At 45.4% G+C, this 12,931-nt stretch overlaps 1 protein-coding gene across 1 annotated transcript; it reads left to right on the top strand.

Annotated features, from left to right (window-relative positions):
- Positions 1-4,457: 4,457 nt before the first annotated feature.
- LOC118578019 (steroid receptor associated and regulated protein) lies at positions 4,458-8,591 on the top strand. Its single transcript, XM_036178629.1, is given in 4 exon segments — positions 4,458-4,596; positions 5,557-5,660; positions 8,158-8,334; positions 8,337-8,591. Coding segments are annotated over 4 exon segments (675 nt in total).
- Positions 8,592-12,931: the final 4,340 nt, after the last annotated feature.

The following is a 12,931-nucleotide window of genomic DNA, read 5'->3' as shown; positions in this document are numbered from 1 at the left end:
GATTCAGGCAATGGGGCATTCATCAGAAGTATCTGGTTTGCTGACCCAGCTGAAGAGGTAGGGAGCATTCACATAGGCTGGACTGGTCCACATCAGCCTTCAGCAAGTCCAGGGTGTTCAGTCATTTAGAGCATGTTGTTGACAGCAGCTGATGCTTGTACGTGTCTGTCAGCCAAGTGGAAATCTGCTCAGACAGATATAGACTACTGACAGAAGTTAAAATTTAGGAACTTAAAGGAAAATCTTATATTCAGAACTCTCGGGCCAATAGTCCTAGTAATTGGGGGAAGGGAGGAGTCCCAAGACCAGGAGAGAGAGAAATACCAGCCTCAGGAATAGACAGGTGGGGAAACTTATGCTGTACTTATCTGGAGTCCTTTTGACATGTAAAAGATGGATCCAAGTCTTTTTTTTTCCCCAAGACAGGGTTTCTCTGTAGCTTTGGAGCCTGTCCTGGACTAGCTCTGTAGACCAGGCTGGCCCCAAACTCACAGAGATCCACCTGGCTCTGCCTCCCGAGTGCTGGGATTACAGGCATGCGCCACCACCGCCCGGCCTGGATCCAAGTCTTAAGACTGCCTCGATTCTCTGAAGTTAATATGATTTTTTTAGTTTACAAAAAGACATAAAAGTTTCAGATATATTAGCATTACCAGTCTGTACTGAAATCCATATTGTAGAAAAAGCAGGTAACAGGTGTCTGTAAAACAGCTGGATATAGGCTCACACCTTTGAGTCCTAGCAAATGCTATAGATTTGGATTAAAAAGCATGAACATTCTTCTTCTGTCTAGAGAGCCAGAAATAGATTGGACAGAAATGTCTTTAGCCCAATGAGAAGCACATTTAAGTTTATATTTAGAAGATAACCAAAAGAAATATAAAATCTTGAGCTTATGACTGAACAGTAACTAGCCAGTGCCCTACCAGCTTATCAGAACTCTGTTGATCAATGTTAAAACTTTGAACTTTTGAAATCTTAGTTTAACAATAGCATAGGAGGGGAGAGAAATCTGATACATTTTGCATTTTTACATACCTTAAATCATTTACTTATATCTTTACAACATGCATTTATATCTTAAATCATTTTCTGAGACCCTTGGAACTGATTCAAACTTTCACATCCTCAGATCTTTATCTTTATATATCTTTTTTTTCATCTTTTTTTAAAGATTTATTTATTTATTATGTATACAGAAGAGGGTGCCAGATCTCATTATAGATGGTTGTGAGCCACCATGTGGTTGCTGGGAATTGAAAACCTCTGGAAGAGCAGTCAGGGCTCTTAACCTCTGAGCCATCTCTCCAGCCCATCTTTATATATCTTAAACACCTAAAACTTACATAGACTCTCATATCCTCAGACCTTCATATACCTTAGAACATTTTCTTAGACCCTCAAAACTTGCATAGACTTTAACATTCTTTCTTTTCATTTAATCATTTACCAGAGACACAAGCAGTTATTACTGAGAACAGTCATTTCAAATCATGTTCCTTTCATGGAAAATTATACCTGGAACCTGTTTATCTTTTAATATGAAGCCTATTAGCAAGGCAAGCTTCTCTACCTTTTCTCAATAGGATACCTACTTGCTCTAGAAAAATCAAGGCTTGATTTTTGCATATGAAAAAACAAGCTCATTTCATATGCAAAACAAGCTGCAGCCTTAGGTAAGAACTTGGTTGTCTGCTGCTGCTAAGCTGACAAAGCTATAGTTAGTCTAGCCAACAGTACTATTAGAGATCTGAGAAAGATAAATTATAGCATGAAGTATAATCCAAATGGCCTATGTATCAGTTAAAACGACAGTGACTAGTCCATTACCTAGATAGCCATCTCTGGCTCCTATGGTCTCCATGGTGTTGGGGGCAGAGGTACAGGACAGCATCAGTCTTCAGCTGCCAAACCAAGAAGGTGAGAGGCTTTCCTGTGGAGGAGGAACATGGGAGAGACTGATCTTACTTTGGCTAGGCAAAGTGAGGCAATAAACTCTTCAGTGCCCTGTTGTCCACAGTTCTGCATTGGGGCAGTCTTGCCCAGTGGTTAACATTAGTACAATCCAGGTGGAGACATCATGGTGCCCCGTCATCTTCTTTGGAGATCTCTGGATCACTGCTAAGAACTCGGAGTCTTTGTCTGTCATATTAATATTTCTTCATTAAACATTTTAAATGCCATATTCATCAGATCTCTGACAAGTTTGAGGACCATTATCTATTAAGTGTATCTGAGCTAAACAAACCTAGGCTTAACCTTGAGAACATATCTAACATGACTACAAGTTTGATTATTATAGATGACTACTAACCTGTATTTCTTAATTATACATTATATTTTTAAGTGAGCTGCATAGGTACAATAACTTAAACAAGAGTAGAAATATATATATATAAAATAACAAAAATAACCTTAAATTTGTATCATTTATATAAAAATCCATACCAATGTGAAATATTTGAGACTAGTAGTTTTTTTTAGTTTAAACGTAGATTGAATAATCTACCTTTTAATCCTGTCATCTTTATTTTAAAAGTAGATGTAATAATCTACCATTACCTATAACCCCCCCCCCCCTTTTTTTGGAAAAAGATCCCTGAACCTACCTCCTTTGTTTAGTTTCCTCACTGACCATGACCAATAAGCCAAGGATGCAGAGGCAGGTGGAGCTCTGAATTCTAGGCCAGCCTGGTCTACAGAGTGAGTTCCAGGGCAGCCAGTACACAAAGAAACCCTGTCTTAAAAAAAAAAAAAAAAAAAAAAGTAAAAAAATGTAAGGCAGTTCATAGAATGCAAATAACTGTAAATACAGGGGGTACTATATAGTCAGTATTGTAAATTTTGGTTATTTTAGGCCTTTTAGACATTTGTTTCTGTAATCTTCACTCCATTAAGCCAAACTGTGTTTTTGGTTAGTTAATTTTCAGTATAGTAATCTATGTCACATTATGTAAGCTAAGAAGGTGTAAGAAACAATGATACAGAAGCTCGCTTACTTGCTTGCTTACTTACTTACTTATTTACTTACTTATCTGCCTAGAACTTACTGAGATCCCTGGCTGCCTCTGCCTCCGGAGTGCTAGGATTAAAGGTGTGCGCCACCACCGCCCAGTAGGAGTTCCTTTCTTAATGGCCTTTACCAGCTATCCCTCTCTCCTGAAGACTGCTTGTCCTGCCCACTACTCAGCCTCCTCTACCTCAGATCCTAGGAACATGCTTCCTACCTCTGAGGGGCTTATAACATTTAATAGAATATGTGGCTTCTGGATGCACAAAATGTGACGGTTGGCCAACAAGAGGAACTGTGAATGGAAACTCCTGAAAAGACTCTGTATGTGGGTCCGGAGAGATGGCTCTGAGGTCAAGAGCACTGGCCGCTCTTCCAGAGGTCCAGGGCTCCTGAGTTCAGTTCCCAGCACTCCTATGGTGGTTCACAACCATCTAAATGAGATTTGGTGCCTTCTTCTGGCCTGCAAGCATTCATGCAGACAGAACACTGTATATGTAATATCTAAATCTTAAAAAAGAAAGAAAGGAAGGAAGGAAGGAAGGAAGGAAGGAAGGAAGGAAGGAAGGAAGGAAGAAAGAAAGAATCTGTATGCAGAGCCTGGTGGATTTTAATATTGTGAAGAGGTTGGAATGTGTAGGCCCAGAGGCTAATTATCTTATCACTGAGCTAAGTTCTGGCCCTCTGGAACAGCCATCCCTTGCCTTCCTCCTGTGCTGTAACTAACCTCTTGTGACAATAGACACAAACTATTAACTTAGCAGACCACCAGCTTCCACCAATCTGAAAGCTAGCTGTCATCAGATAGCATGTTGAATCTACGGAAAAGCTTCCCCCATCTCTCCGAACCGTCTCTCTGATTATGTGCCCACTAATGTATTTTAAACTTGCCTTGATTTATGAAATTGTCTATTCTGTAAAGCTCTAAAAACTTCATGCTGAAAACAAGCTTCTTCTACATTGGAATATACAATTTGGGGTAACCTAAATCTGTGTCCCCGGAAGATGGTCTCTCAAAATAGCTCCGGAATAAACTCTTTTATCCCCTTTAAGATGAGAGCTGTAGTTTTTGTGTTGACATACTATACCCAGCCAGGCATGGTGGTCCTGTGTCTGTTATCCATCACTAGGGGCCTGGGGCAAGAGGATCAGAAGTTCAAGAACAGCTAGCTGCAGATGGAAACCCTGCCCCTTCTCCCAAATAAAAATAAATAAGAAGCCAAAGGAGCCATTTAATGACTGGACTTAGGGGAATGAGGCCTGACTGGGAAGCTTCCAGAAAGCTATCCCAGGTCAGGAAGCAGCTGGATTGGGAAATGATAGAGTTTGCTTGGTAGGAAGCCTGTCTCCCCACACTCAACAAATTGTCGATATAAACTTTCAGATCAAAGAAGTCCCCTAGGGCCAGTTCCTGGGGCTCCCTTGTGACTATGAAAGGTTTGACCCCATGGTGGAGCAGCTATTAACCATCTGGAAGATGTGTCCAAGGACATTCTCAGACAGGCACTGTGGCAGCCTGGCTTCCTGAGAGGACTCCCAGGACTGGAGAGCCAGCCTCAAGGATTCTAGCCTAGAGACGAACTCCGGTAAGATGTGGCACTGGGCTTCTCAGCACTAGGAAAAAGAGCAAGTGTAGGGAGTGGGGAGGCAGGGGGGCTAAGGGTTGGGGGTATATGACTGCTACCAGTAGACTTCACACAGTCTCTGTATCAACCAACAAATCAGAGCACGAGCATCCTCTGGCCCAGGCAAAGATTACACCAGCTAGGGAAGAGAGCTGGGGTATTATTTTCATAACTGGAGAAGTTACTTTTTGTTAAATTAATTTACTGTGCGCATGCACATGCATAGTGTCAAGGAACAACTTCAGAGTTGGTCTTATTCTATTGTTACATACTGAGATCACACTCAGGTTGTCAGGTCCCAGTAAACGATTTTGCCCTCTGAGCCATCTCACTGACTTAGTTGTGTGTGTGTGTACTGTGAGGGCAGTGGTTTTGTGCACCATGATGGCACACGCCTTTAGTCCCAGCACCCAGGAGGCAGAGACAGACAGATCTCTGAGAGTTTGAGGCCAGCCTGGTCTACAGGTTGAGTTTCAGGACAGCCAGTGCTACACAGAGAAACATGTGTGTGTGTGTGTGTAAGGGGGCGAACAACAGGGGAGGTGGACAGAGTGGACACCATACCCAGATTCTTCTTCTTTTTTTTTTTTTTTTTTTTGGTTTTTTGAGACAGGGTTTCTCTGTGTAGCTTTTGTGCCTTTCCTGGAACTCACTTTGGAGACCAGGCTGGCCTCAAACTCACAGAGATCCGCCTGCCTCTGTCTCCAGAGTGCTGGGATTAAAGGTGTGCACCACCACTGCCCAGTCTCTTTTTTTTTTTCCAAACAGAATCTCATTTTAGTCTAGGTTGGTCTCAAAACAGCAATCCTCCTGACTCAACTTCCCAAGTGCTGGAATTACAGGCCTGAGGTACCATACCTGACACACCTAAAGCACCATGAGGCTTTGGCCAAGCATGATGCTATACATTTGTAATCCCAGAGCTGGAAAGGAAGAGGCAAGAGGGTCACCAGAAGTTCAAATCCAGTCTGGTCTATGGATATGCTCTAAGACAGCCAGACTACACAGGAGACCCTGTCTATGCAGTCAGTCATTCAGTCGATCAATAAATAGCACAGGCTTTGGATTTGGAAAGTGCCACTCTTGAGTGTTTTTTCCTGAATGACTCCATTGTTTACTTCATTCATTCACTCTTCTATGGTGTACTGAGCTCAGAGCTAGGGACAGCATGATAGAGCAGTTACAGCAGGGATCCCCAGGCAGAGTACCTCAGGTGTCAGTATAATGAATTATTGTAAGCTGGGGGATGAGGATGCTGTGGCCTTCCTAAAGGCCACCAGCACCCATGCTAGCTGAGCCTCCTTTTCCTCCTCTTTCTAAGCTCCCCTGACTCCTGTCATGTCTCTGGACCTCGTTTACAGTATGGCCCATAACCTCAGGTCCCAGCCTAGGACCGATTGTGTGTCTGTGTGTGTGTGTCTGTGTGTGTGGCATGTGTGTGTGTGAGCACATGTGTAGGCTGGCATAGCATCTAACTCAATCATTTTCTATTTAACTTTTTTTGTTTGTTTGTGATAGGTTTTCTGTACCCCAATAATAGGTTTCTCCACTGATGCAGTAAGCCAGATCAAGCCAAATTAAAAAGTAAAAGACCAGGTTTATTTGGGCAAAGCACTCCTGGGTGACCCTCCAGCCCCCAGTGATTGAGAAGGGGGAAGGAGCAGGAGAGAAATCACATGGCCGGTCTAAAGGGGAGGTGCTTAAATAACCTGTAGGTACGGAGGTGATGACGTGTTCTCCACAAGCTGGGTTTGTGCCCAGTTATAACACTTTAGGCAAGGAAGCGGAGAAGACAAGTTGCTAGGAGGAAAAAACCCGATTATTACCACTAGTCCTACAAACAGGGTTAGCCATGGGGAGAATAAAGGCTGCCAGAGGAATGGAACAGAGGTGAGCCCTGGCTGTACTGGCAACGTTCTGCAGACAGTTTGTGGAGTGACTGTGTTAGTCTCCAGCAGGCCAGGTTCCTGACACAGCAGCACTCTTTCCCCAGGAACATGCAGGTGTCTGTCAACAGCTGGAACAGATTCACACCTCAGTGCCTTAGCAAAGGCCACGGCTTTGGATTAAAAGGCATGGGCATTTTTCCTGTCCAGAGAGCTTGGTTTTAGCCTGATGAAACCCACCTTTAAGTCTGCACTTAGAAAACAGCCAGAGGAAATTTGAAGCCTGTTTATCCTTTACTATAAAGCCTGTGAACAAGACAAGCCTGCCTGTATTTTTAATAAGAAATGTATCTAATGGACTTCCAAAGTGGTTGTAGCCTTGGAGGGTCAGGGGAGCTGTTAAGCAGGCCAAGCTTCAGTCCCCTAGTTGTCAAACACCATCAGAACTGGAAGGATAAACTTCACCTGAGTAAGCAGAAGTGAAACAGCTTCCAAAGTTATTAAAAATGACAGGGACTGGGTGGAGAGATGGCTGAGAGGTTAAGAGTACTGACTGCTCTTCCAGAGGTCCTGAGTTCAATTCCCAGCAACCACATGGTGGCTCACAATCATCTGTAATGAGATCTGGCACCCTCCTCTGTATAAATAATAAATAAATAAATCTTTAAAAAAATGACAGGGACTTACTGGCTATCTAGACAGCTACCACAGGGTTCTCCATGGTCGTTGGAGACAGGGCAGCATCAGTCTTCAGCTGTCAGACTTAATGCAAATTTCTAGTCCTTGAAGTTATTATTACAAACTGTTTAGGATAATAAAGAAATGCAGGTTAGTAATTAGTCACCTATTACAATTAAACTTGTAGTCATATTATGTATGATTTCTGGTCCAAATGGATATATTTTTGGTAGACAGGTGGTCTACAAACGCTTCAGAAATCTATAGAATACGGTACTTATTTATTTATTTATTTATTTATTTATTTATTTATTTTTAATTTTTATTTTTTTTCCCTGGAACTCACTCTGTAGACCAGGCTGGCCTTGAACTCACAGAGATCCGCCTGCCTCTGCCTCCCGAGTGCTGGGATTAAAGGCGTGCGCCACCAACGCCCGGCAACCACTTCTCACCTCACCAACTCCTCAGCCAATCCTGTCTCCTCGAATCCTCTGACTGGAAGCCGCTGAGGCCTCAGCTGAAAAAACTCTAGTTCCTGTCTCTGAGCTCATGCCTTACATGCCTTTCTCTGCCCAGCCATATCACTTCCTTCCTAGTGCTGGATTAATGGCCTGTGTGCTTCCCAAATACTGGTAGCAGAGGCATGAGATCTCAAGTGCTGGGAGTAAAGGTGTGTGCCACCACTGCCTGGCTCTGTTTCCTCTCCTAAACTGAATCAATCTCATGTGGTCCAGGGTAGCTTTGAACTCACAGAGATCCAGACAGATCTCTGCCTCTGTCTCCTGAGTGCTAGGATTAATGGTGTGCGCCACCACTGCCTGGCCTCTATGTTTAATCTAGTGTCTGGCTCTGTCCTCTAATCCTCTGGCAAGCTTTATTTGATACGCACAAAATAAATAAGTAAACAAACTTAGTTGGCTATGCTAACCCAAACTTCTGACCCTTCTCTTCCTTTTAGGTTTGCAGCCGGCCTGCCTGCACAAAGACTGTCCCCACAGCTCACATCACTTGTGTTATTGACTGTGCCACTGGAAAACAAGTCTCCCTGGCAGCACCCCCAGTGACACCCCAAGTATCAAGACCCAGCCAGGGACATGTCACTCTGCCCATGAAGACGTTTGTTGTGTTCTGTGGAAAAAAACCACTATGCATGGGACTCAGGACTTTTTGCTCAGCTGTAGACCTCTTGCCGGGGCCAAGGATACTTTGCCATCCTACAGAGGACTTATGGCTCCAGCTTCCCTCGATGCCAGCCCACCTTGTCCCCAGGATGATCCCAAAGCAGAGAGGAGACCCTTGAAGGCTGGAGCTACTGAAAAGCATTCAACTTGGGAGACAGTTGGGTGCTCTGTCCAGGCTCTCTCTTCCTGTATCCGTGGGCAGCTTGGGTAGCTTGATAGGATCCGTTCAGGGAGAGCCTGAATGCAGGAGTCTTTGAAGTCTGAACCCAGGAAGGCATCCTGGGTGCACTGAAGGACAGAAGAGCCAGTCATGTCTTTGTCCTTTTCCTCACCCTCTGCCAGGCTCTCAGCAGAGGCCAGGCATGGTACCAACCCAGCACCTTTTACCTGTCCTGCAGGGTGCTGCTGCCGACATCATGGTTTTCCTGAAGCTTGGGAAGGGAATTCAAAGTAATTGTTGTGAGGCCAACCTGGCTGAATGGAAACTCTTTCTCCAAAAAGGGTGAAGGTCGGTTAGAGAGGTAGTTCAGTAGTTAAGAGCATAGACTACTCTTGGAGAGGACCTGAGTTTGGACTTCAGCTCTCCCAGCCTCCCACAGGCACACATATATTACGTATATTAATACACATGTACATAAACAAAAAAAAATCTTTAAAAGGAAAGAAAGAAAAGGATAAACCAGGCAGTGGGGGCACATGCCTTTAATCCCAGCACTCGGAAGGCAGAGGCAGGCAGATCTCTGAGTTCGAGGCCAGCCTGGGCTACAGAATGAGCTCCAGGACAGCCAGGGCTTCACAGAGAAACCCTGTTTTGAAAACAAAACAAGACAAAAAAGAAAAGGAAAGAAAGAAGAGGCGTACAGAATCCTGGCTCTCTTGACTAGAGAATATGGGCAGGCCGGCAGGGAGGAAGCCTAGGGGCCGGACCTTAGCTCGGAGCAGGAGGAGAGACGGTTTGAACTAGGCAGGGAGCGACAGTGAAATGTAAAAGACTCGTGTCCACTAGGCAAGTGGATGACACGCTGCCCTCTTCCTGCTACACGTACATCCCCAAGTTAGTGCAAAAGAGTTTGACTAGAGGAGAGGTGGCCTCTGGAGGCCTGTGGCTGCACAGCTCCTGCCCACCAGCAGGTGTCACCCTATCACCAGCTGAACGGATGTAGCAAGAATCTTAACAGGTCTTATTAATAAAATCAAACCTGAGGCCAGGGGTGAATGCTGGAAGATCAGAGAAAGCAGAACAAGCCACAGCTACCTCACCTTGCCAGTTCCTCAGCTGATCCTGTTTCCTCAGACTGGAAGCCTCTGAGTCCTCATCCAAATGGATCTCAGCTGAACTGCTGCTCCAAAGCCTGAAAGCTTAACCAGCTAAAAGCTTCTAGTTTCTGGTCTTCACGCCTTATATATCTTTCTGTTCTCTGCCATCACTCCCTAGGATTAAAGGCTCACTTCTTGGGATTAAAGGCGTGTGTCACCATGCCTGGCTGTTTCCAATGTGGCCTTGAACTCACAGAGATCCAGATGGATTTCTGCCTCTGGAATGCTAGGATTAAAGGTGTGTGTGCCACCATTTTCTAGCCTCTGTATCTAGTGGCTGTTCTGTTCTTTGACCCCAGACAAGTTTATTAGGGTGCACAATATTTTGGGGAACACAATACCACCACATTGGGATACTAAGTGTTTATGCCAAGCATGGTAACTTTTCTGAATTTAGCTGCTTGGTGAAGGTTTGGGGCTTGGGCACTGTTCTTGCACTTGGTACAGGCAGCTGTCCCTGTAGCTACTGGCAAAAGGTTGTACAGGTGGCCATGCCAGTTCAGTCTGTGCACAGACATGATTTTTACTGCCATTTTACAAATGAGGAAACTGAGGCCAGAGAGGTGAAACTCTTTGCCCGTGGTCACTAATTATTAAGAAGGATGGAGGAACAAAAGGAGGAAGGAATAGAGGGGGAAGAAAAGAGCAGAGGAGGAGGAGGAGGAGGAGGAGGAAGGAGAGAGAAGAGGCAGGGACAGAGGAAGGGCAGTATGAAGGAGGAGCAGAAAGAGAGGAGAAAGGGGAAAGCAAGTCAGTTTGTAGCTCTCCCCTCTCCCTTCTGGCTCAGGGGATCAGGGGAGGGGGGCTGGGAGTGTGCAGGGGTTCTTCAGGGAGGCATCCCAGGAGACCCTAATCCTTTCCATAGCTCCCGGTCTCCCACAAAGACTGTTTCTAATTCTCACCCGTGCCTGCTGCAGCCAGGTTGCTCTGGAGCCTTCTCCTTGGACTGTGCCCACCATCTTCAGGGACAGAGGCCCTATCCTTGGGCTTCAGTCCAGCAAACACAGCCCACTTGAGCTCCTAAGACATCTTTGGTCTCAGGATAGATCCCGGGCACAGGCAGAATTTTCTGTCCCACCAGCCAGCTCCCAAAGAACTACATGGAGACTTATTAATCATGAAATATTAATAACTCACCAATAGCTTAGGCTTGTTTCTTACTAGCTCTTACAACTTAAATTAACCCATTTCTATTAATTTAGGCGCTGTTGCTGCATGGCTCATGACTTATTACCTCTTCTCTTATGTGACTTGCTTCCTCTGAGTCTGACTGGCAACTGTACCTTCTTCTTCTTCCCAACTTCCTCTCTGCCCCCCAAATCCTACTATTGGCTGTTCAGCATTTTATTACACCAATCCAAATGACATATTTTCACAGTGTACAAAAAGATTATTCCACAACACCTAGTAAGTGGGACCAGATCCTCATTCAGAAGGGCAGCCCAGAAATCCCTACCAAGCATGGCACAGCAGCAGTTAAGGCCCACTAAGTAAAAAACAAATTCCTTCTGGTTGAGGTGGATGAAATCTCTGGCTTGGATGGAGACCTACTATTCCAAGCTACCCAAAACATAAAAATTGGGCCAGTCAATCACTTACCCCTGGTGTCTTAGTTAGGGATTCTGTCACTGTGATAAAACACCATGACCCAAAGCAGGGAAGTGTTTATTTCTGCTTACAGCTCTCAGGTCATGCTCCACCACTGAGGACAGTCAGGGCAGGAACTCAGGGTCGGAACTGAAGCAGAGGCCATGAAGGGATGATGTTTCCTAGCTTGCTCCAAGAGGGGAGAAGACATAGTCACAGTCTGAACAAAGCAAAATCAATCTTCATCAGTGTAAATGACTCAACTTTCAGTGTCTGGGGTCCACTCAATGGTCTTCTGGGCTCCAAAGGGCTCTTACCTGGCTCTGCCACCCACAGAACACGGTGTTCGTCTCCTCGGCTCTGGTGGCGCCATTCCACTGCTGCTGCTGTCCCAGGTGTCATCCCATGGTATTGGCATCTCCAAATTGCTGGGTGTCTCTGCTGGAGTTTGGTGGTATCTTCACCAATAGCTTCTCCTGGACTCTCTTCGTGGAACTCCAACTCTGCCATATGGTGCCAAGCCTCAGCTTCTCTCCTCCTCTCCACGATCCCTTCCATCCCAGGCCTTCTACTGCAACTGAGGCTGCACCTTCTTCAATGGCCTTTCTGGCCCTCTCTCTAGGAACTCCAGCTCTGTGACACAGTGCCAAGCCTCAGCTGCTCTCCATGACCCCGCCATGCCTTCAAAACCAGGACCACGTGGGATATTCTTACACATCATGGTGTGGCTGCCAGCAACAGGGAGAAGCCTTGGTCCCTCTGGACCACAGCTGTGTGTGCTGACCCCAGAAGATGTCCCCTCAATGAAGCTGTTCCCTTCTAAATCACAGCTGACTCTCCAGCTCCAGCTGCCCAGTATTCATTGTCCCATCAAAGCAAAAGTTTCACTGAGTAGTTTGTTTTGTTTTGAGACAGAGTCTCACTATGTAGACCAGGCTATCCTGGAACTCACTGTGTAGACCACGCTATCCTGGAACTCAGAGAACCACCTCTGCACCTCAAGTGCTGGAATTTAAGGTGTGCACCGCCACACCCAGCATTTTAGTGGTTCTTAATTCAAAATATCAAACAGCCCTGATAGTCTTTGAGGGACTCTCCAAACTCCCCTCTTGACGCTTTACAAGCCAGGCTTGTCTGCTTCGCTCTCGACATCTTGGAAGCTCCCACAGAACATTCCACAGAGTGCTGAGCGCTCAGTGGCTCTTCCAGGCCAAACCTCAGGTGCTACCATGGTTCTCCCCAAAAATACGCTATCAGTTTGTCACAGCAGATGTGGCACCAATTTTTGTCTTGGTTGGGATTTATGAAGTAACTTGGAGAGTGTCTTAGTTAGGGTTCCTATTGCTGTGAAGAGACACCATGACCACAGCAGATCTTATAAAGAAAACATTTAATTGGGGTGGCTTACAGTTTCAGAGGTTCAGTCCATTATCATCATGGTGGGGAGCATGGCAGCGTGCAAGCAGGTGGCACTGGAGCTGAGAGTCCTACATCTTGCAGGCAACAGCAAGTCGACTTGATGTCACACTGAGGCAAGCTTGAGAAAAAGAGACCTCAAAGCCCACCCCCACAGTGACGCACTTCCTCCAACAAGGCCACGCCTCCTAACAGTGCCACTCCCTTTGGGGGCCATTGTCTTTCAAACCC

This window comes from Onychomys torridus, chromosome 2, assembly GCF_903995425.1.
Source record: "Onychomys torridus chromosome 2, mOncTor1.1, whole genome shotgun sequence".
Classification (NCBI taxonomy): Eukaryota; Metazoa; Chordata; class Mammalia; order Rodentia; family Cricetidae; genus Onychomys; species Onychomys torridus.
This window is presented reverse-complemented; position numbering and strand designations above follow the sequence as displayed.